The sequence below is a fragment of the Hibiscus syriacus genome, unplaced genomic scaffold (genome assembly GCF_006381635.1).
Source record: "Hibiscus syriacus cultivar Baekdansim isolate YM2019G1 unplaced genomic scaffold, ASM638163v2 tig00110332_pilon, whole genome shotgun sequence".
Lineage (NCBI taxonomy): Eukaryota > Viridiplantae > Streptophyta > Magnoliopsida > Malvales > Malvaceae > Hibiscus > Hibiscus syriacus.
Genome location: NW_024062688.1, coordinates 2,447,290 through 2,469,179, shown reverse-complemented (window position 1 = coordinate 2,469,179; position 21,890 = coordinate 2,447,290). Strand labels below are relative to the sequence as shown.

Sequence of the window (21,890 nt, the reverse complement as noted above, 5' to 3'; positions counted from 1 at the left end):
ATACATCAGCCACACTTATCTTCATCTTGTGAAGAGTTCATTAGATATAAGCATTGCGTGTAATTATATTGGGAATCAAGTTTACCCACTATTTAATAATTATTTTGATAGGATTATTTTCACTACCAAATTTTCCATTAGATGTATGTTATATAATCTGATGAACTAATATGAATCTAATTAATTATTTAATTCAATATTAAAAATTGATTCAATAATTTTTATCAAAAAGGTGATTCAATATTACTCAAGTTGATAAAAAACAGTTGAATTTTTTTCCCAAAGTGTTCAAAGTTTTTAATACTTTTTTATTTTTAATAATTTATTATTATAACTTGTGATATTTTATTTTTTAAATATTTTTTAAATTATTTTGTTTTTAAATAATAATTTGATTTTTATTTTAAATATTTTTATATTTATTGTTCAAAAATATTTTATTAGTTTTTTTAAAGAATTAAACAATATTTGTGTTTTTAAATAAACCCTTAGATTTATAAAAAAAAATAAATAACCCTCAAACTTTCTAGAATTTCAATCGAATCTTTTTACCACATCATCATCAATTGTGGACTATCATATCATTATTGTAAACTGTCATATCCTCATTTTAAAAATTAATGTTACTCTTCATTAATCAATCTGATCAATCTATCATATTAATTTTTCTAATTTAAGAGTCATATTATATGTAAAATAAATTAAAAGATCAATACTAAAATTCCCTTAATGCTCTTATAAGTTCATTTTGGTGGTAAAAGAACATAGTAGAAATAAAAGCTTAAAGTACACAAATGGTTATTCGACTATAAGATATTGTTTTGTTGAGTTTTCATACTATTAAAAGTTAAAAGATAATTTTTCGATTGTAGAATGTTGCTTTATTATATCACTCGATTATTAAAAGTTATAAAATGATCACTTTATTATTTTGTTCTAATCTCGTCCTTTTTTATTAAAAAAATTATTGATAGTCTGAGTTGGACGTCTACCTGTTGACTAATATATGATGAAATATGATCTTGAAATTGTTGGACTCAACAAAACAACATCATATAGTCGGAGGATCATTTGTACTTTACCCAAAATAAAAAATAAGAACTTTTTAATAGTAAATGGTGATTACAATATAGCATCTGATCATAATATTTCTTAGTCATTTACAATGCATATACCCTATTAACACAACTACTCGAACTCATGATCTTAAAGGAGAACAATACTTTTTTTAACCACTAAAGTCTCTCAATGAACACACTTTATAAACATAATTGTTCGAACTCAAAATCTAAAAAGAAAACAATATTTTTTTAACCATTAAAGTATTTCGATCTACTTTGATGGCATACAATAGTATTCGATGTAACAAAATCGAGAGTTGGTAACAAGTGAAGATAAAATTCCAATAAAAAATTAGAAAAAGAAGAAATATAAGAATTGAATCTACATGAAAACGTAATCTAAGTAATAAAATCTGCCACTCCATGTTTTACTAATTCCAATCAAATTATGTGTACAATAAATTACTACAAGATTCTTTTCTTAATATATATATATATATATATATATATATATATATAACTACAAGATTCCCTCTCTTATCTCTTGCTTTTATTCTGAACTTTCTCTTTCCATTCAAAGCCAAAGCCCAAATAAACCCTATATATATAATGTATTCATGCTGATATATTTTCCTTGTTCTGCCATTCTCGAAATCCAAATTATTTCTCTATTTTCTCATAGCAAAATCAAAAGCAATGGCAGTTGAAGCTCGGCATATGAATATTTTCCCTCAGTTAATCATCAATAGGTGCTTCTTGTTCTTCAACATGATTTTATTTCATTTTCAAGTTTCTTTCTTTGTTTTTTAACGTGATTTTCTATTTGGTTGAAGCAGAGATTTCATTAAAACAAGTCAAGGGATGGGAAATCTATACAATACCCAGATGGATTCTTGTGTTCCTCTGGCTGAATCGATGCAACCATTGTATCAATCCCTTGTTTTTGATCCAAAATTCTCAGCCAAAACTTCAATCAACAAAGCCGACAGTGGTCTGTCTTACAACATGAATATCCCAGTTTCAGCTCCAAGAAAAAGGTCTAGAGATTCACTCACCAGTGACTTTAATTCCTACTCCGTCCCTTCAATGAACATGCTTCTCGATAACGATGCCTTCTCCCAGATCCAACAACAAGAAGAAGATATTGATCGTTTCATTTCTGATCATGTAAGCTTCTTAAAGAAGAAACCTTTTTCTTATTACGTTTAACTTGGAATTTCTTGATGAATTTTTATGTTTTTTTTTTGCATGAATTGCAGACGGAAAAGGTGAGGTTGGAGGTTGAAGAGAGGAGAAAGCGGCAATCAAGAATGTTGATTACTGCAATCCAAGAAAGGGCGAGGAAGAAACTGAAGGAGAAAGACGAAGAGATGCAAAGAATCGGGAAACTAAACTGGCTTCTTCAAGAAAGGGTTAAAAGTCTATACGTGGAGAACCAACTGTGGCGAGACTTGGCGCAAACGAACGAGGCGACGGCCAATTCCCTACGCACCAATCTAGAACAAGTCATGGCACATGTCGGCGGCGAGGGAGATGCCGCCGCGTTGGAAGAGGATGCGGAGTCTAGCTGTGGGAGCAGCGGCGAAGGGTGGCGCAAGGTGGTGGTGCCGCCGCAAGGGAGGAGGTGCCGGAAGTGTGGGGAGAGAGAGTCGAGTGTACTGTTGCTGCCATGCAGACATCTATGTTTATGTACAATGTGTGGGTCCAGCATGGTCGACACTTGCCCAGTTTGTCTTTCTGTTACCAATGCCAGCGTTCATGTTAACATGTCCGGATGAACTCTCTCTTTCTTTCAAGCTGAAACAAAGAAAATGCAAATATCTTTTCAGATATGCTTCACATTCATTTTATTCTTTTTTATCTCATCTCTAGTTTTTTTCCCTTTTATTTTTTTTTTGTCAAAATTTGATATAGTAAGTGGCACAATTATTGAATCATGGGCACGGATAACTGTTTATTTACTATCAAATATTTTTTGTAATTATTAATTTTGATGATCGTATTTATTCTGAAATTTTATTTATGTCAATCATATAAAATAATTTATGTGATTATATATGTTGTATATATCTTCAAAAATATTTTTATTGAATTTATTAAATGATCTCAATGATTAAAATAAATGATACTATCTCTTGAAGTCTAAATTCAAATAACTACATCTATATGATATATATATTGTTAATGAATAATTTTTTAAACAAATACTATCTTTATAATCACACCATTAAAAGATATTTGTAAATTTGTGGCGTTCATATGTGGTGCATTGATTCACTCATTTTTTGTGTATGGATTTTGAAGGATTAAAGGAAGGATGGTCACCACTCACGAGAGCCCTTTATCCTATGCGTTTTAAATTCCCAACCCTTCTTTTCTTGCCCCCGCGTTAAAGGCTCTCTCACACCCCCATTGTACTAAACCACTCTAATCCAAATCTTTTCTTTTCTTTGAAGGGAGAGAATAAGTTATTTAAATTTTAATATCAGTCAAAATTATTTGTTATTACATCGCAAACTTAATTTAATCCTCGCATCTTTGAATAATCTTGTTTGATAATAAAATTAATAGTTCTATTTTATGTATAAAACTTTTTAATATCCTTTCTAATAATATTATTTTGAAAGTTACGAAAGGATGCAATGATTGATATGCCCCAAGTTTCTTCCCATTATTTTTACTTTTTCTTTTCTTTTTCACATATTATATTGTGTTTTGGTTTTTAGTTCAAATTTCTTTGATTTTGTAATGGGTTAACAGGTACACCTATGTAAAGTGAAAGATTGCACAACCCTATATATCCATTCACATATAAAGTGTATTCCATTTCTATTTTCACCACCCATAAAAAAAATATTTTTTGCACAACCCTATATATCCATTCACATATAAAGTGTATTCCATTTCTATTTTCACCACCCATAAAAAAAATATTTTATGATGTAAATTTTCACAACATTGAACTCTTTTTCCTTTAGGATGCTCATCTTTCTTTGTCTCTTTTATGAATTATTTTAGGTTAGGTGAGACGGCTTAAATATATTTCTTTTCTTCTCTTTGAATTAAACAACTGTCAAGGATAAACAAAGTAACTATGAGAGGCTATATGCTTATTGAATCTATTTCTAAATAGTTTAATTACAGACGGAGTTAGGATAAGATATTAATAGGGTAAAATTGTTTTATGTCAAAAGAACAAGGAATCATTCAATATTTAAATTTAAAAATTGAGAAGGACAGAGACTTTATTTAAACTAAAAAGATATGAGATATCAATATTCCAAAATTTTTGAGAAAAACAACATATTTTCAATCACTAAGTAGATTTATTCTAGAGTTTAATATTTCTTAAATAAAGTGTTAGTCTTGATTTTTTAAGGAAAAAGGATTTTTCTTTAAAAGGGTTCCATCCAACTTAACTTCAAAATTTAACATGAATGTATAAATTTATTGGAGTAGCTATAACTTTCAGGCAACCAAGTGTTAGTCACTTATTGGACTAGCTATCATTTTTAGGCAACCAAGTGTTAGTTGTCTTTCTTTTCCCGTGATTAAATTTACCATAGAAAAATAAAGTCTATAAGCTCACCCTTTCCCTTGAATGAGTGGTATTTAATACTATCCAATAGCTTAGCTAAGATTTCCCTTAGCTTTCTTTGCTACTTTTTGTTGTAAGATATATATCTCTATCCATCTATCCAAGAGACGTTTGGTTCCTCGGCTTTTTTTTAATAGTTGTCATTATTTTGACTAAGAAATTATAGGCTAAACTACACATGTAGTACCTCAACCATCACTTTTGTTCTATTTTGGTCACCTAACTATTTTCTTTCAAAATCATACCTAATGTTTATTTTTTGTTTTAATTTGGTCACACACCATTAAAAAACTAACGGTGATACTCAGGTGTCACCATAAGATAAAGTCACGTCATCATTGAAAAAATGTCAAATCAATAGTTCATTTAATTTTTTAACGTATGTAACCAAAATTTAACTTTAAGTATGATTTAAAAAAAATTAAGTGGTCAAAATGGTACAAAAGTGATAGTTGAAATACTAAATGTGTAGTTAACCTTAAATTATAATTGCATTTATTTGTTGCTAAATATAGATTTATAATTGTGCCAAAAAATATATAGATTTCTAAGACCACCTACCCTTTATTACTTAAACTAATAGGATAGGGTTTTAAACATTGTGTTGTTTAAATTCTAATGCACTCCTTTACCAATAAATTGAAGAAGCTATTAATGAACAAAACGTGATAATTCCATATGAAAATGTGATTAATCATCTTTCTAATTGAATTAGTTTTAGGGGAAATGGAGCCAGTTATCCTCTTTTCTTCTTCTTCAGTGTATATTTAAATTATTTACCAAAAATTAAAGCAAGGAGGACAGGATACAAATTTATCATTATGAGTGGTTAAATTTTATTATTGATCTGCCGATTAGTATCATATATTCAATATACCTTTAACTTCGAAACAGAATATTTTGATTAGAGACAATAATTTGTAAAAATGAATAGAGATTATAATATAATTAAGATATTAAAATTTAAATTAGTGGATGAGATAAATAGGAACTTCTTTTGTGCAGTAAAAGAAGATGAAAGTGGGATAGAAGAGCTGACTTTAATAATGTAAGTTTTGAAAGAGTCCCTTATAATTTCTTAAAAGTAGACTCACCCACCATGTGTACTTTTATACAACTAAAATTTTAAAATATAAATATTACATCTTTAAGTAAGGAAAATAAAAGGTTGAAGCACATATCGAATGATATTGTTGTTGTTATTCTTTGAGATTTCGGGGTTGAGCACCAGAAATATCAAGATAAAGGTTTTTATATTATTTTAAAGTTTAGAATTTAATTTTTCTTTTGATTTAATGAGATTAAGTTTTTTTTATTAAGGGTAAATTACATTGGAGGACATTTTTATTTTTTTGTTTGTCTTGTTTTGATCATCAAATTTTAAAAAAGTTATGTTCCAGTCACTAACATTATGAGGTGAATACATTTTGATCACTGAATCGCTTGATGGTGTGACACGATAGCGAAAAGAATTAATTTTATCCGATTTTAAGTTTGATTTGGTAGTATTGATCTGCTCCATCACATCTGATAAGGTATGATTCTAAAGTTGATCTATTCCTTCAAGCATGAAGATGTAGGATTTCAAAGACAACCATCTGCTGGTTCGCACCTGGTGAGACATACCTAATTGAAGATGATGGTATGCTCATTCGTACCGGATAAGGTAGGATTTTAACGTTGTATTTCATTCATTGAGATAAATTTGTTAAAGATAAATTGCTCTTTCATACCTCGAAGATGCTAAATTCTATAGATACTCCGCATGAAACGTGTCTTTTATGTCACCCAACAAAATATTTGTGTTTGCTGATAGGCGTGTTATATGAGATAAAAAACACATCTTAATAGTCATACTTTAGGAAAATAAAATATATGTATGGCAAAATATATTTTTACTCCACCCAAAATAAAAACGTCATTTACATAAATATTTGTTTAAAACAATTTAAAAAATAACGACACTCGTGAGCATGAGCCAACTGAAAAGACTTTTCATTTTTTTAATTATTTAAATTGAAAAGAAAAGGAATGACCAAAACCTACTAATTTGGACACTTTTGTTTTGTTAAGACTCAGAATCACGTGAAATGGGTTTTCGACACGTGTAACTTTTTATCCGCTTGTTTATCCAACTTACTCCTTCCATTAACCTTCTACAGTAAGCGGTTAAAGTTTCTTTCAACTGAAAACAAAATAATGTGGTCAAATTCAACGCAGACGCATTCAACTTTGCGGTACGTCCCTTTGAAATGAACGTTTGGTTCGCAAAAATCCTTTGAAATTAGGAGGAATTGAATTTAATTTCATCGTTTTATCATGTATGATTCAAATTTTCAAAGGGAATTAGAATCCCTCATGACATTAACTTTTCATCAAATGAGGGAGAGTGAATTCGATCCATTCTATGATGGAATTTAATTCCTTTGTTGGAGGGAATTGAAATTTGACCATACTAATCTCATTAATCTTTTGGTAACTTATTTATATATTGAATAAAAATATATTTTTATTATTTCGGGTTGGGTTTCTAATTCATATATTCGGGTCGGGTCGGGTGAAACTTTATTTTGGTCAGGTCGGGTCGGTTTTTTTAAGTGTAATATTCGGGTCGGGTCTAGTTCGGGTTTAGAGTGAAAAATACCGACCCAAAAATATATATAATTTTACCTTATATATTTAGGAATAATTACAATAATACCCCTCTATATATAATTTTTTTCAATTAAGTCACTGTTTTTATTGAATTAAAATATTTTTTTATTATTTCGGATAGGGTCGGGTTTCTAATTTATATATTCGGGTCAGGTCAGGTGAAACTTTATTTTGGTCGGATCGGGTCGGGTTTTTTTAAGTGTGATATTCGGGTCGGTTGGGTTTGGGTTTAGGGTGAAAAATACCTGACCCAACCCTACCCAAAAAATATATAATTTTACCTTATCTATTTAGGAATAATTATAATAATACCCCTCTATATATAATTTTTTTCAATTAAGTCAATGTTTTTATTTAATAATTTTTTTTTATTATTTCGGGTCGGGTCGGGTTTCTAATTCATATATTCGGGTCGGGTCGGGTTGGGTGAAACTTTATTTTGGTCGGGTCGGGTCTCGGTGGAGGTTCCCTTGTTCTCGGGTCGGGTCAGGTGGACCAAAAACCCAACCCAACCCGACCCATGGCCATCCCTAATTGGGATGATTTTAACTTATGATGTTTATTAGCATGATTTTTATAATTTATTGAAATGAATAATCAATCAATAAAATTAAAATTTAATATTTTTAAATTTTATAATATATTACTACATATAATTTATAAAACAAACTAAAATTAAGAAAAAAAATAAGAAGGACAATCTTGTCATTTTACATTACTGAAATCAAATTCATATGACATGTCTGCGAACCAAACAGAATATTGAATTAGATTCCAATTCAATTTTCTGCCAACCAAACAGAATATGTAATTGGATTCCAATTCCTGACAGATTCCAATTCCTTTACAGATTTCAATTCCTTCACAGATTCCAATTCCCTCAGAAATATTCCAGCGAACCAAATGCCACCTAAGTATGATATCGAAACTAATTAACTTCTTATTTATTAAAAAAACTTTATATATATATATATATATATATATATATATATATCATTATTTGATATGTTATCAATGAATATTATATATATTGTCGATGAATCAAATAATTATACATTATCACAAATTAATTTAAAATATTATAACAATATATCATCATTTGATACGTTAATAATCCATAAAAATTATACATCATTCTTACATTCAATATATATATATATATATATATTAGTATATAAAAAAATACTTTTTTTCTTTCCCTTAGAAACAACCATTTTTTTACAGAAACAAAAGTAGCTAATTTTATTGAGAAAAAATGTAAAATTATTATGAAGGTTTACGGCTTGATTAAACACATAATTATAATATTTTTCTATAATTATCTACATAAAAAACTAATCACTTAAGATCATTACAAAACCATACAAGGGAAAGGTGAAAAACTCATCCAAAAAAAACTAGAACAAAACATAGATATGAACATATCTAACTGTTACGGAAACGAATTACAAATGGATATTAAACTACTGAAACAACAACAACAACAACAAAACCCTATTCTCATATACAATGGGATAAGGGGGAGATAGGGTAGTAGGCTGCCCCCAACGCCAGGTTGAGAGCAGCTTCCGTAGAAGACCTCCGGCAGTCATAAACTTGAAAATAAAGATAAAATACAATGCATGTATAAATAAATACATAGGTGAACAGTCTTCATATGCACGTCTGTAATAGGAAGTTATCCATGCAAATAAATCTCTGCGTAAAAATCTCTGTATATAGACAGAAACATAAGTCTCGATTAAATTTAAAAAGAGGAAACATGAAGAGAAGGATACACAGTAGTTAGCGATAGCAAGGTACGAGAATGAATAAAGTCAAATGGGTTAAAACCTAAACTAAAGCAACACTACTCCGCTACCTTAGTTATAAGCCTTCATAAATTCTAATGACGGAAACGTATAAAAAGTAGAAGTCATGAAAATTACTATAAAGACATTAAAAGTAGATAGAGATGCTACACCATATGATTGTGACCCACACTACTCGGCTACCCTGGTTTTAAGTCTTCATACTTTTCTGTCAGAGGTCATGTCCTCGGTAAGGGATAAATCCTTCAAATCAGATCTCAAGCAGTCTACCCCACTTCCTCCTTGGTCGTCCTCTCCTTCTGGCACCGTCGGCTGTAATCGACTCTACCCTCCTGACCGCATCCGATGGTTGTCGCCTAAGGACATGCCCAAACCACCGTAGTCTTCCCTCCCTCAATTTTTCGGATATATGCACCACCCCCAATGACATCCTAATTGCAGAGTTTGGTGTCATGTCCCACAAAGTCCTACCACATGCCCATCGAAGCATTCTCATCTCTGTGGCCTCCATCCTCCTTACGTGATCCTTCTTGATTGCCCAACATTTTGATCCGTATAGCAGCGCTGATGTTATTGCCATTCTATAAAATTTTCCCTTAAGTTTTAGAGACACCTTCTTGTCACACAAAACTCCAATAGCAGCCCTCCACTTTAGACATCCCGCCTTTATACGGTGTAACATTTAGTTATATAAAGTGTAAGTTTGTTTATTTTTTTAATTATTATGATAGTTACCAAAAAAATATGATAAAATATAATTGAAAATTTTAATTAAATATTCCTTTTCAGTTAATACACCTTTATTTTCTGCTTTTTGAATTATTTGTCAATTTGTCGGCTTAAAATAACATTAATTTGAAAACCCATGTCACACCATCAAATAGCTTAATCACCTTTAAAAAAAAACAGCTTTGATGGATCTGCATTAAATCCTAAGAATAATGTAAACAATTAAATTTGAGGTGAAATCATCATTATCTTGCTTTAATTATGGGAATACCAAACAAATTACTTTAGTAATTTAAAGTTGCACCTCGTTAAGTGTAATTAAAATTTTTATATTAAACTAAATAAGAATAGAAATGATTTCAGTAATGTATGGTTTTCTGGTTTCTTTCTTAGAAAACTCAATGAATAATATATTTAAAATAATAAATGTTGATGTTATTTTTGAAAAATAATAGATAAGATCATTGTTCCCAATGCACATGCTAATGGAAATGAAGAATTTATATATATATATATATATAATTTATTAAAATATTTGTATTTATTTTGTTATCATTGAAGAATTATTATTTTTAGAATGTTCCATTGTTGAATTAATTTGTTTTTTTATAAAAAAATATTTTTAATTTATTAAATACTTTCAGGAGTTTGAACATTTTATTAATTTTTTATATTTGAACATTTCTGTTTATAACTAGAGTTTCTATATTTCTTGCCGCCCATGTAATGCTGGTGTCACAAAGGAATGGTCAACAATTGATTAGTACACTAAAAAAAATGAGATGTTAATTAAAAACTATGAGATGGTTTGATACATGATGCACCCACTTGCCGCCCATGGATGATCTATCATCCATATCTTCTACTTGACAAATCAACTTCCTTTCTTTTTGTAATAGAAAAAAGATAATGCAGATATAATTAGTTTCTTGGTGTGATTGCTACATATGAAATATAATTATGATTGTGAAGAGGTCGTCCCATCAAATACTAAATCAATTGTCTTTTTCTCAATCGAGTGCTTTGCTTGATTTGTGCAATGTATACTGCCCAATCTCATCTTTTCTTCTTTTATTATCTTACATCAATCACTTCAATTAAGAAAAATAAAAATTTTATTTTTCTATCTTAAGAAAATAGGAGGCCAACCACCCTCGTGTCTACTTTGGTCTTGACCAAAGTGAACTAAAAAATACGGAAAATATCACTTTTAGTATTCCAATTATTACTTTTGTTATGTTTTGCCCATTAAATTATTTTTATTTTAAAATCATATATAACGTTACGTTTTGATTTTATTTTTGTTACTCATCATTAAAAAGTTAATAGTGCTACCGACGTGTCACTATAAAGTAATATCACATCATTATTAAAAAAGTTTTAAAAAAATGCCACATCGATTAATTTTTTTATGACAGGTGACCGAAATGAAATTAAAATGTAACTTTAGGTACAATTTAAAAATATAATAATTGAATGACTAAAATAAAATAAAAGGGATAGTTAATATACTAAACGTGTAGTTTATCCTAAAAAATAAAGTATGCTGTTCATTTTCAACCTCAATGTCATAGAATCACATGTTAATGTCATGTGGGCCATTTCCTTTCTCCCCAAGACTTTCTTTTTTATCCTCAATCATAACACACACATTAGCATTAAATACAAAGTTGATAAACGTGTCTCTCTTTGATGACAAGAAAAGATACAGTCAACAAAAAATAAAATAGTTGTCATTTTCTTTTAGCTTTGCTTCATTTCTTAGGTTATACCTAATCATAATTTGATAAAAATTTTAAATTCTCAAAAGGTTTATCCTTATAAGAAATGAATAAATTTAAGCAATCACAAATATAAATAGGTAGAAGTTGATTGCTTTTGTGAAATGGCCTATTAATTGAATCAATGTGAATGGACGGTTTGGAGTGTAGGAGATGCTTAGGAACTTTTGACATAAAGAGAAAAAGACTTCTCTTTTGGACAACATGGCCATATCAAGACATAACGAGCTATCAAGACAAGCTATTAGTCCATCCCACATGTTTTTGCCAACCTTTTGATATCAAACAAGTATTGAAAATGACACATTGGTCCCCACACTCTTTATTTGTATTGGTATGGGTATTTTGTGAGTGGAAAGGACCCATTGTCTGACACAGAATAGAGGATCCCAGCATCTAGGTCCATGTCCTTGTATCTTTGATTAGTGGGGCAGTGTCCTAGACGATGAGAGGGAGAATGGGACCCTGTTGTGTAAAGAGATGGAAAGGTGTGTCATAAAACAATCCACTTTATACATGGAAAGGTGCCCCACTCTCGAACATCAAGTTGAGATAGAGAACACTATCCAAACTATATCTACTGTTAAAGAGTTATTGTTATCTTTTAAAATTATAGGTTCAAGCACAATGTTTGTAAAAATGTATTAATTTTTATTGCCAAATAATTAAAATATTTCGAGTAAATATTATTTTATATTCAACCGAGTTAATAAAAAACAATAAAATACAAGCTGAGAGATAAAAAGGGAGCACTAGTAATCTAGAATCATGACCCTTCCGCAATGCATGTGCCTTTATTTGGGAATTTTTCAAAGGCATGAGTTTACTTTTAAGGCATATAAATTCTGGTGGTGTGATTTTGTACAGATTGTGGGTGGTATTGGAGTGGAAGTAAAGCATTATTCGATGGTTGAATCAATCAAAAACACCAATAAGAGAGGGAACTGACAAATAAAGTAATGAATTTTTTAATAGTTTAATGATTTTTTTTACTAATTTGGAGTGATTATAATTTATTAATAACATATACCCTACAAACATAACTGTTTAAATCCAACGTTTTTAAGGAGTATAACATTCTACTTTATTATTGAGTTTATTTGAAGGGTTTAAAAAGAGTAATCTTTGTTTAAGGTGTTAGCAAAGATGGGTGACCACATCATATTCTCTCTCTAGAAAATACAGTAATTCCCTTGTGCTTTGCCTACAAAACTTTTGGATCCTTTTCGATTCCATTAATGGAGGCTTAGTGCAAATCAATCCAGCACTCATCTTGGGGTAGAAGGATTGTGTTTTCCTTTTTTTTTAAAAGGATCAATCTAAAAATAAATGCTTAAATTATACTTAAAGGGTGTCTAGAGAATTTTTGTTAAAAATAAATGTTTAACATTTTCAATATTACATTTTTAAGTGTCTGGACCATTATCACCATTAAATTTAGATGTTAAGTAACATGTGTCAAACATATATAAAATTTCAAATTTTTTTAAATAAAATTTTCAATTTTTTTATGAACTTGGCATGTGTCATTTAAAATTCAAATTTAACGATTGACACCTAAAAGTGTAACGACCGAAACTGTAGACGCTTATTTTTAATGAAATTTTTTTTATGAACCTAATGTTAACTTTATGTATAAATTGAGCACCTTTTTTTTACGTTAATCCTTTTTAAAACCTTAAAATTACAGTGACCAGCATACATGGTGGATGCTACTTTCATGTTTGGAGAGAGATTATGATTCCATTCATATTGTCAAAGTGGTACACATTACAATCCTTATCAAACTTGACCTTTTTTCATGGTGAAGAATAGGAACCAAAGTTATTGAAAATGTGAAATCAAGATTGCAAGGGAGCTTAGCTGGACTTGCACATTTATATCTGTTTTGATAAAAGAATTATTGCTAGGAAGGAACGCAAAATATCGTTTTAGGAGATGCAAACTAAAAATTTATATTAAAAATTTAAGGAATATCATCTTGAAATTATAAAATTTTAAGAGATACAAAATTAGATTATCAATAAAAATATAAAAAAAATTAAAACTATATAAAAATTTAAATTTTTGAAGGGTGCGACTACAACCCAACACCCTTTAGTCCATTCCTTATTATTGTTACATTTTGAAAAAAGTTGACAACGGAATTTATTCACTAAGATAGCATTTGTTCATACACTTACCATACAGACGTAATTATTCGAACGTAAATCTTTAAAAGAACACTATTGTTTATAAATGGATCCACTTAATAGGTTAGTTGCTTTTATTCTATGTATCATGTCGTGCAAGTGGAAAATTTGAAGACCAAATTGAACAATACAGATATAACCCTGGGCTGGGTTGGTGTTTCAGCGGGTTAAAGATATTGACCCAAAAAAGATTGAAAGGTCCAAATGTTGTGAAGGAGATGAGAGATGTGGGAGCCCAAGTCATGGAAGTCATCACTTATTTATTAATGATTTATTAGTGTTTTTGTTTTTAATTCACACCAGTTATTTGGTAAGTTTGGAATCGTTACGATTTAGTCTAGGTTTAATCTCTTTTTAAATTTTCCCCTTATGATTAGAATCTTAAAATTAGATCTTTAATTCGTTGAATTGGATTAATAATTGAATTATTAATTCTCAATTAGTTTAATTCAGTCCCTATTTTGAATTGAATTATTAATTTGCCTCTCTTTAATTTAGTTTCATTTTGGTCATTAATTGTTTTGTTAATGAAATTGGATTAATTGACTAATTAATTTAGCATTGGTTCTTAATTGGATTCAATTTACCCAATTATTTCAGTAACAAAATTAACCTTAATTTCTTAATTGGCTTTAAGTTGGTCCCTAATCTAAAATTAACAAAATTTACCCAACACGCGGTTGAGTTGCAAGAGTTTTCATGAAGCTGCAGACGAGGATTATATTTTTCAAAATGTTTCAATGAAGAATTACGCTATCATGTTGTGGAACCAAGCCGAGGAAAGGTTTCACGAAAGATGCTATGCTGCTACTAATCATGAAGCTTTATATAGAGAAGGCATGTATAATTATTCTAGTGGAATAAATTTGAAGTTCCGTTTACGATATTTGAAGCAAGCAGCCGAAAAAGGTAATATCAATGCCATATATGTGTATGGCCTCATTCTAATTTGTTACTGGGGCGATTTAAGAGACAAAGGATTTCGAATCGTGAGAGATCTTGATCTCACGAAAATAAATTTAGAAGTTATTCGTCTGGAGATGAATCCGTTTTTAGGGTTAATGTCATGGCATCGTTACAATATTGCCTTCCCAGAACAAATCGAAGCTTGGACTTGTCCTACTGACAGATCACGTAATTCACAGCACCAACATTGACAATGATACAATAACAATCTATGTACTTGTTATGCTTCTTGTTTTGGAACCATGAAACAATTTTGTTCTGATAGATTTTACAAATAGGTTATTTAGAGAGTATAGAATTTATTAAATATTATGTATAAAAATATAATGTTTCAATAAATGTTATTTTATTAAAGATTATAGAAGTTATATTCAAATAAATATTATATATAAAAAATATTATGTTCGAATAAATGTTATTTTATTAAATATTATGTTCAAATAAATGTTAACATAAAAAGAAAGTTATATTATCATGTCATATAAATAAAATTCTTACATTTAATTCAAGCAACATAAAGTACTATTATCATATCATATAAATGAAATTCTTACATTTAATTCAAACAACATACCTCTTATCTTGTAAGACGCGAAGTATATTGAATACAGCTCGCGATAAATTACTCGCGATGATTCAATGTCTCGTGGATTTCACGTTCTGCAGAGTGCGAGGTATTAAATACCAACATTAAACACCATTCTGTGAAAAGTGCATCCACGTATGACGTATCTCGCGCCTGGTGAGAAGCGAGTAATTGCATCGTGTTTCATAGGACGCGAGGTAGCCCGACGTGTGCCGTTTGGGGCATCCATCTAAATAATCTTGGGAGGGGTTGGATGTTCAAAAAATTATTTAACGAGGGTTATTGATTTAATAATGCCACCATATTTCATATATATTTAGCTAATATGAATAGTGCTTTTAGTATTTTCTTATTATATATATTAAATTTATTTATTAATTTAATTGTTTTTATACTTTTTATATTGACAAAAGGATATATGAGGTCCCTTTACTTTTTTTATATATAAAAAAATCAATGTGGCACTTGAATTTTTTGCACTCAATGTGACTCGAAATTAAAAAAAAAACATAATGTGACTCTTTGACCAACATTTTTATTCTTTGATCATTACGATGTTGACGTGGCATTTCATGGTGCTAATGTGATAGTCCACGATGACGGATGACATGGTAGATAGGCTAAATTATTTTTTAAGTTTGAGGGAAAATTTGATTTTTTAAAAAAGTTCAAGAGTTTATTTGATTTCTTTTAAATACAAATATTTTAAATTTAAAATACTACAAATATATGTTAAGTCCTTTAGCGTTTAATTTTTGTTTTGAACCCCTTTTAAAATTTGATTCTTTCACTTAAGCATTTTGTTTTCATCATTGCTAGTATTTGCATCATTATTTTGGAACACATAATAATGTTATAGTTCAGAGTTAGTTGCAATTTTTGATACATCTAAAGAAAATTTTGGTATAGTTAGTTATGATATTAAAAAGATATTTATGAATTAATAAATTTGTAATTAAAATAATATAAATTTGATTTGATGATAATTATTTTGAATGCAGTATAAATAATTATTTAGAATTAATTTTATGCGTACCAGTATGAATATTTTACTCTTATTTTTAAATATTTTATTTTTATTCTCGTATATGTGATATTTTAATTTTTTTTTACTTTTTACATATGTTTAATTTTATAATTTTATAACAAATATTTATTAATTTTAATATTTTTATTTAATAAATAATACTAATGATTAACTATATTTAACTTTTTAATATTTTTATATTTTTAAATTTAAAATATTTGTATTTTTTAAATAAATAAGCCTTTGAACTTAAAAAAATCAATTTGGCACTTGAACTTAAAAGAAAAACTAATTTAGCCTATTTGTCATGTCACCAACCACCGTTGACTGTCACATCAGTATCGTGGACCGCCACGTCAGTATCGTAACAGTCAAAGATGAAAGCCATTGGTCAAAGGGCTACATTTGGTTATTTTTCTAAGTTCGAGGGTCACATTGAGTGCAAAAAGTTTTGAGGGTCACATTGGTTTTTTTTTTTCTGGAAAAATACAAGGGCCTCATGTACCCTTTTGCCTTTTATATTTAGGGTATGTTTGTTTCCCTGTAATTGATTTTTTAGAAAATATTTTCCTCATTTTTCGGTGTTTGTTTGGCGAAAAACAAATGGTTAATATAATTAATTTTCCCGGTAAACTGAATATACTAGTCATTTTCTGAAAAAATGATTTACCATCTGATTTTCCGTAAGTTATTTTACGAACTTTTCACTTCAAAGCAGAAACACTCAAAACATTATTATTTTATATATTTAATATTAATATATTATTATAGTATCATTTTAATAAAAATATTAATTATTAAATTATATTTATTGATAATTTTAATAATATAATATTATATTTTATTGTTATAACTATATTATTATAATATGTAATATTATAAATTTATGTTAATAATATATAATAAATTATTAATAAAATTAACATTATTTATTAATTTTATAAAAATAATATTATTGAATTGTTGAATATTTAATATATATTCCTTAAAATATAAAATAATATTCTCATTTTAATATTATTTTTAATATTTTAATAATGTTATTATTTAATAAATAATTAATAATAAATTATTCCTTTTAACAAATAATCAATATAATTTATAATATATTATTCTTTTTAATAAATAATCAATATAATTTATAATAGTTTTATTTTAAGAAAAGTATATAATAATCATAATATTTTTATTTAGAAAATTATAGATATAATATTTTAATAATAATATTGACATAAATAGTATTAAATAAATTATATTAATATTTAAAAATATTATTTTTGTTAAAAAATAATATTATTTATTATATTTGATTTTTATAATTAAGAATTTTTTAAAAATTTACCAACCAGTGAAAAATGAATTACACAACATCATCAAAACACTGTAAAATGATTTCCAGATAATGTAATTCATTTTACGGAATCTATTTTCCAGAATCTATTTTCGTGAAACAAACAGACCCATAATTATTTTGAATAATTTTATATTTAAAATATAAAATATTTTTTCTAAAAAATTAAACAAGCCATTAAACTTTTAAAATAGTTAACTTAACCCTCGAGCTCGACAAAAAGAAAAACCCAATTTAATTCATAATTAGTCATGGACCGTCAAGTTAACATCGTAACAGTTAACAATGGAAATTGTTGGTCAAAGGACCAAGTTGAATTTTTTTATGAGTTTGAGGGCCACAATGACTTGTTAGAAAATTTTTAGTACCTCGAATTGCTATTTTTCTGGATCCAGCCCATTTTGAATCATTTTCAATTTGGGATAAACTTCTGTAACTTAGCATCTTTCATAGTGATAGGCTGATAAGGCGAGGGGAAGGGGGAAGAAGGTACCGATGCAGCGTGTAGAACTGGAGGGCAGGTAGTGTAGTATTGCTGAATTTGAACAATTTTTTTTTTTTTGATGAAAATGAATTCCTTTAAGTAAGCTGGTATTTCTTCTTTTTCCATTGAAATTTTTTAAGATTTTGCTGCTGATGTTTATGTGAAAACTTGCTCCCATCAAATTGATTATAACGGCGAAAAGAAGAAACAGCCCAATTCTTTTTAATACTTCTCTATATATCTAAAGCATGTTACTGTATTTTTATCTCATCAAGTTATTTAACTCAAAAAATTTATAAGACTAACCCAAAATGTTATTTATTCTGTTTACATTTATGGTTGCAACTGAAAATTTTATTTTTAAAATTTATGCCGACGAGTTTCGAAACATCGTAATGAGAAATGTTACCACGAGAAACCTAAAATTTTATTCCGGAAACCCAAAGAATTTATGGGTTTGAATTTGGACGAGAAAATTCTACTGTGTTTTTTATGGACTTAAGAGATGTTATGAGGAAAAATATAGTGTTATTGATATATATTAGATTTTATGTATATATTTCCTGTTAAAAATTTATTTTCACCCTCTAAAATATGAAGTTCAAGTTTATCTCTCTTAAATTTTATAGTTCAGTCCCTGGAACTCACTGATTTTAGTTGAACAACTCTTTATGTTTATGAACCACCCCAAAGTATATGCCGAATTTGTCAGCTAGTCGACTTTGTGGACAAAGGTCCTGCGGCTTAACTTCTCTTAATTTTGTTTTCTGAGTATCTCGAATAGGGTTTTATTTTATTTTACATATTTTTATGCTAGAATCTGAGGACTTCATGGTGATTTGTAAGAATTTACATGTTAAAAATAATATATCACTTTGAACACTATTGATGTATTAGATCTGAGTGGAGATTTGGCCAGGTTAGAATAATATTTGGTTCCTTAACTTTACTAGTTTAGTCATTTTAACTCTAAATTTATTATTTGCTTTTTTTTGTCTAAAACTTCTGCGTTTTCAAATTGACCCAAATATTACTGAATATTAACTCCATTTTTTCTTAGTGAAATGTCCACATTAGTCATTTTGTGCTTATTGAAATGTTGACATTAGTTTTTTTGTTCATTTTTGCCACATCATAAACAAAATGTAAAAAAAATCATATTAGAATTTCAATAAGGAGAAATTAACTAATTCTTTTTAATTTATTATGAGTGGACATAAAAGTTGATGCCATCATAAGGGTATATTTACCCATTTGGTTTCATCGTGCCACCTTCCTTTTAAAGTCAAACTGCCAACGCGTAAGCTTCCCTTCTTGCCCTACTCATGGGGCTGCCTTGACGTTAACGGGATGCTAACTAAGCACTTCCCTTCGTACCATGTATGTGTATATATAATGTAGAAATTTCCATTCCTCTTGCAAAAAATCTGGGTCACTCGAATTGAATTTAGAGCCATAAGCCTTTGGCGCATGCATAAATGCCACCCTCGCTTTCCGGCCCTTTTAATAATAGTCCCTGTAAACTCCCACTCCCCCCGGAAGATCATGCAAGTGCTCTACGGTTCTCGCATCAGACTCATGTTGTCAACAACATGGGTGTTAACATTAATGTTAGTGCTGCAACACCTGTTCAAGTAGTTGACAAGTTCATACCAGAGCATTCCTTGCAATTCCCCCACCCTCTATGTTACCAAATGTGCTTCCAACGATTGGTAAATATCAGCTTTCGCATTAACGAGAGTTTAAATGATATTTCGAGTTCATTTGTCGAATTCAAAGATTCAATATAGTGCCAGGGAAAAATAGGAATTCGACACGGCTTACCTTGTATGCACCTTTATTTCAAGCTGCACTGAATGGTGATTGGGGAACTATGATTACGTTGGGTTACTTATAGCATCCATCACCACCGATTTATTATTTTATTTGGTATTAACTATGATTATGAAGTGAATTCAATTAGATGTTTTTCTTTGCATGTAGTAAGGGTTAGTGCCATTGGGTCCATACTTAATTGTTCATTTATTAGTAATTACAAAGAACCATTTATAGGAAGAACCCTCCTACCAAAATAGCTAATCATTCTCCATTTCTACTTAGATGTAGCTCTGTTCTTAATTCAGCACAATCCGTAATTGGCTGTTCTGCGCGATTTGAATGGGGAGACAGCGCTTCATGTTTTAGCTCGAAAACCTTCAGCCTTTGCCAGCAAAAGTGAGCTGGGAACTAGGGAGAAATTTATCTACCCATGTAAGTTTTAATTTGAGATTAAAACCAGAAAAATTGTCCTGTAATCATAATAATATATACTTGTACGCTCTTGCAGGGATCTACGTTGAACCAGAAGTAAAATGTAGATGCTCGTCGGGCATGTCAAAGCGCTGCTGCTGCGATACAAATCAAGGTTTCTCTCTTATTTTAAGACTTGACAAGTTTCATGGTATTCCAGGTTGATCAGAACTTCAAGTTTAACAAGTTTTTTCGGAATGGGTGCAGTGTTAATTGGCTTAGCAGGAAAACTTTGGCATGCAATAGTGAAAACAAGTAGGCGCTGATATGAAATGTATATTTTTTTTTCCTTCTCCTTTTGGCATAGTTAAAGAATCCGATATCTAATTTATTTTTAACTCTAGTCCCAGGACATAAAGCCGTTTATGAGAAAAAGTTGCTGCATATGCAAGCCGTTGTCATTGTGAAGCTGTTATGGGATCAAATTTTATTATTAGAAGACTCACAAATTACAGATATACAAAGAAGCCCTTCACAAGTGTTATTTATCGCAACAGAATTCGGAGTTGTGGAGCTCGTAGTTGAACTTATACAGTCTTATCCCGATCTGATATGGAGAGTTGATGAGGATAGCCGCAGCATTTTTCATATCGCCGTCATTCATCGTCAAGAAAAGATCTTTAGACTTATCAATGGTATTGGGGCACATAAGGATATGATTGTTGCTTACAAAGACGAAAACAAAAACAATCACTGCATACTGCATTTGGCTGCAAAGATTGCTCCTCCAAATAGACTTAATATTGTATCTGGTGCAGCTCTTCAAATGCAAAGAGAACTATTGTGGTTTAAGGTCAAAATACTCCATTTCTATACCAAATTTTGAATATTTCGGTTAACCATTTGACTTAATATTGTATCACGGCTTCCTCATGCATGCTTGTTGCTACGCTAATCACAACCGTAATGTTTGCTGCTATCTTTACTGTGCCAGGAGGCAATGACAATGACAGAGGAACTCCCATATATTTAGAATCTGAATCTTTCATAGTTTTCGCTATGGCAGATGCATTCGCATTGTTCTCTTCGGTCACCTCAATATTAATGTTCTTATCGATCCTGACTTCGCCTTACGCGGAAGAGGATTTCTTCAGGTTGCTCCCACAGAGACTGATTGTGGGTCTTGCAACCCTTTTCATGTCCATAGCAGCAATGCTGGTAGCATTTGGTGCAACCTTTTGCATTGTGCTTAGCCAAAAATTGGCATGGATTGCTGTCCCAACAGCCTTTATTGCTTGTATTCCAGTCACTTTATTTGCCTTCCTACAATTCCCACTCCTTGTTGATGTCATCCAATCTTCATATGGTGCTGCCATCTTTGCCTGAATCACTTAATATTCAATTCATTCATTTATTTCTA

General features: G+C 29.6%; 1 protein-coding gene and 1 pseudogene across 2 annotated transcripts; both read left to right on the top strand.

Annotated features, from left to right (window-relative positions):
* Positions 1 to 1,651: 1,651 nt before the first annotated feature.
* LOC120119967 (E3 ubiquitin-protein ligase BOI-like) lies at positions 1,652 to 2,891 on the top strand. 2 transcript variants are annotated; one of them, XM_039139748.1, is made up of 3 exons: positions 1,652 to 1,810; positions 1,898 to 2,228; positions 2,321 to 2,891. In XM_039139748.1, the coding sequence occupies exons 1-3, from the start codon at positions 1,758 to 1,760 to the stop codon at positions 2,837 to 2,839; spliced, it is 903 nt and encodes a 300-aa protein (XP_038995679.1). In that variant the 5' UTR covers positions 1,652 to 1,757; the 3' UTR covers positions 2,840 to 2,891. The 2 variants fall into 2 exon arrangements, with proteins under 2 accessions (XP_038995679.1, XP_038995678.1); XM_039139747.1 differs by having other exon boundaries at positions 1,895 to 2,228.
* A 16,828-nt stretch (positions 2,892 to 19,719) lies between these two features.
* LOC120119244 lies at positions 19,720 to 21,890 on the top strand (annotated as a pseudogene).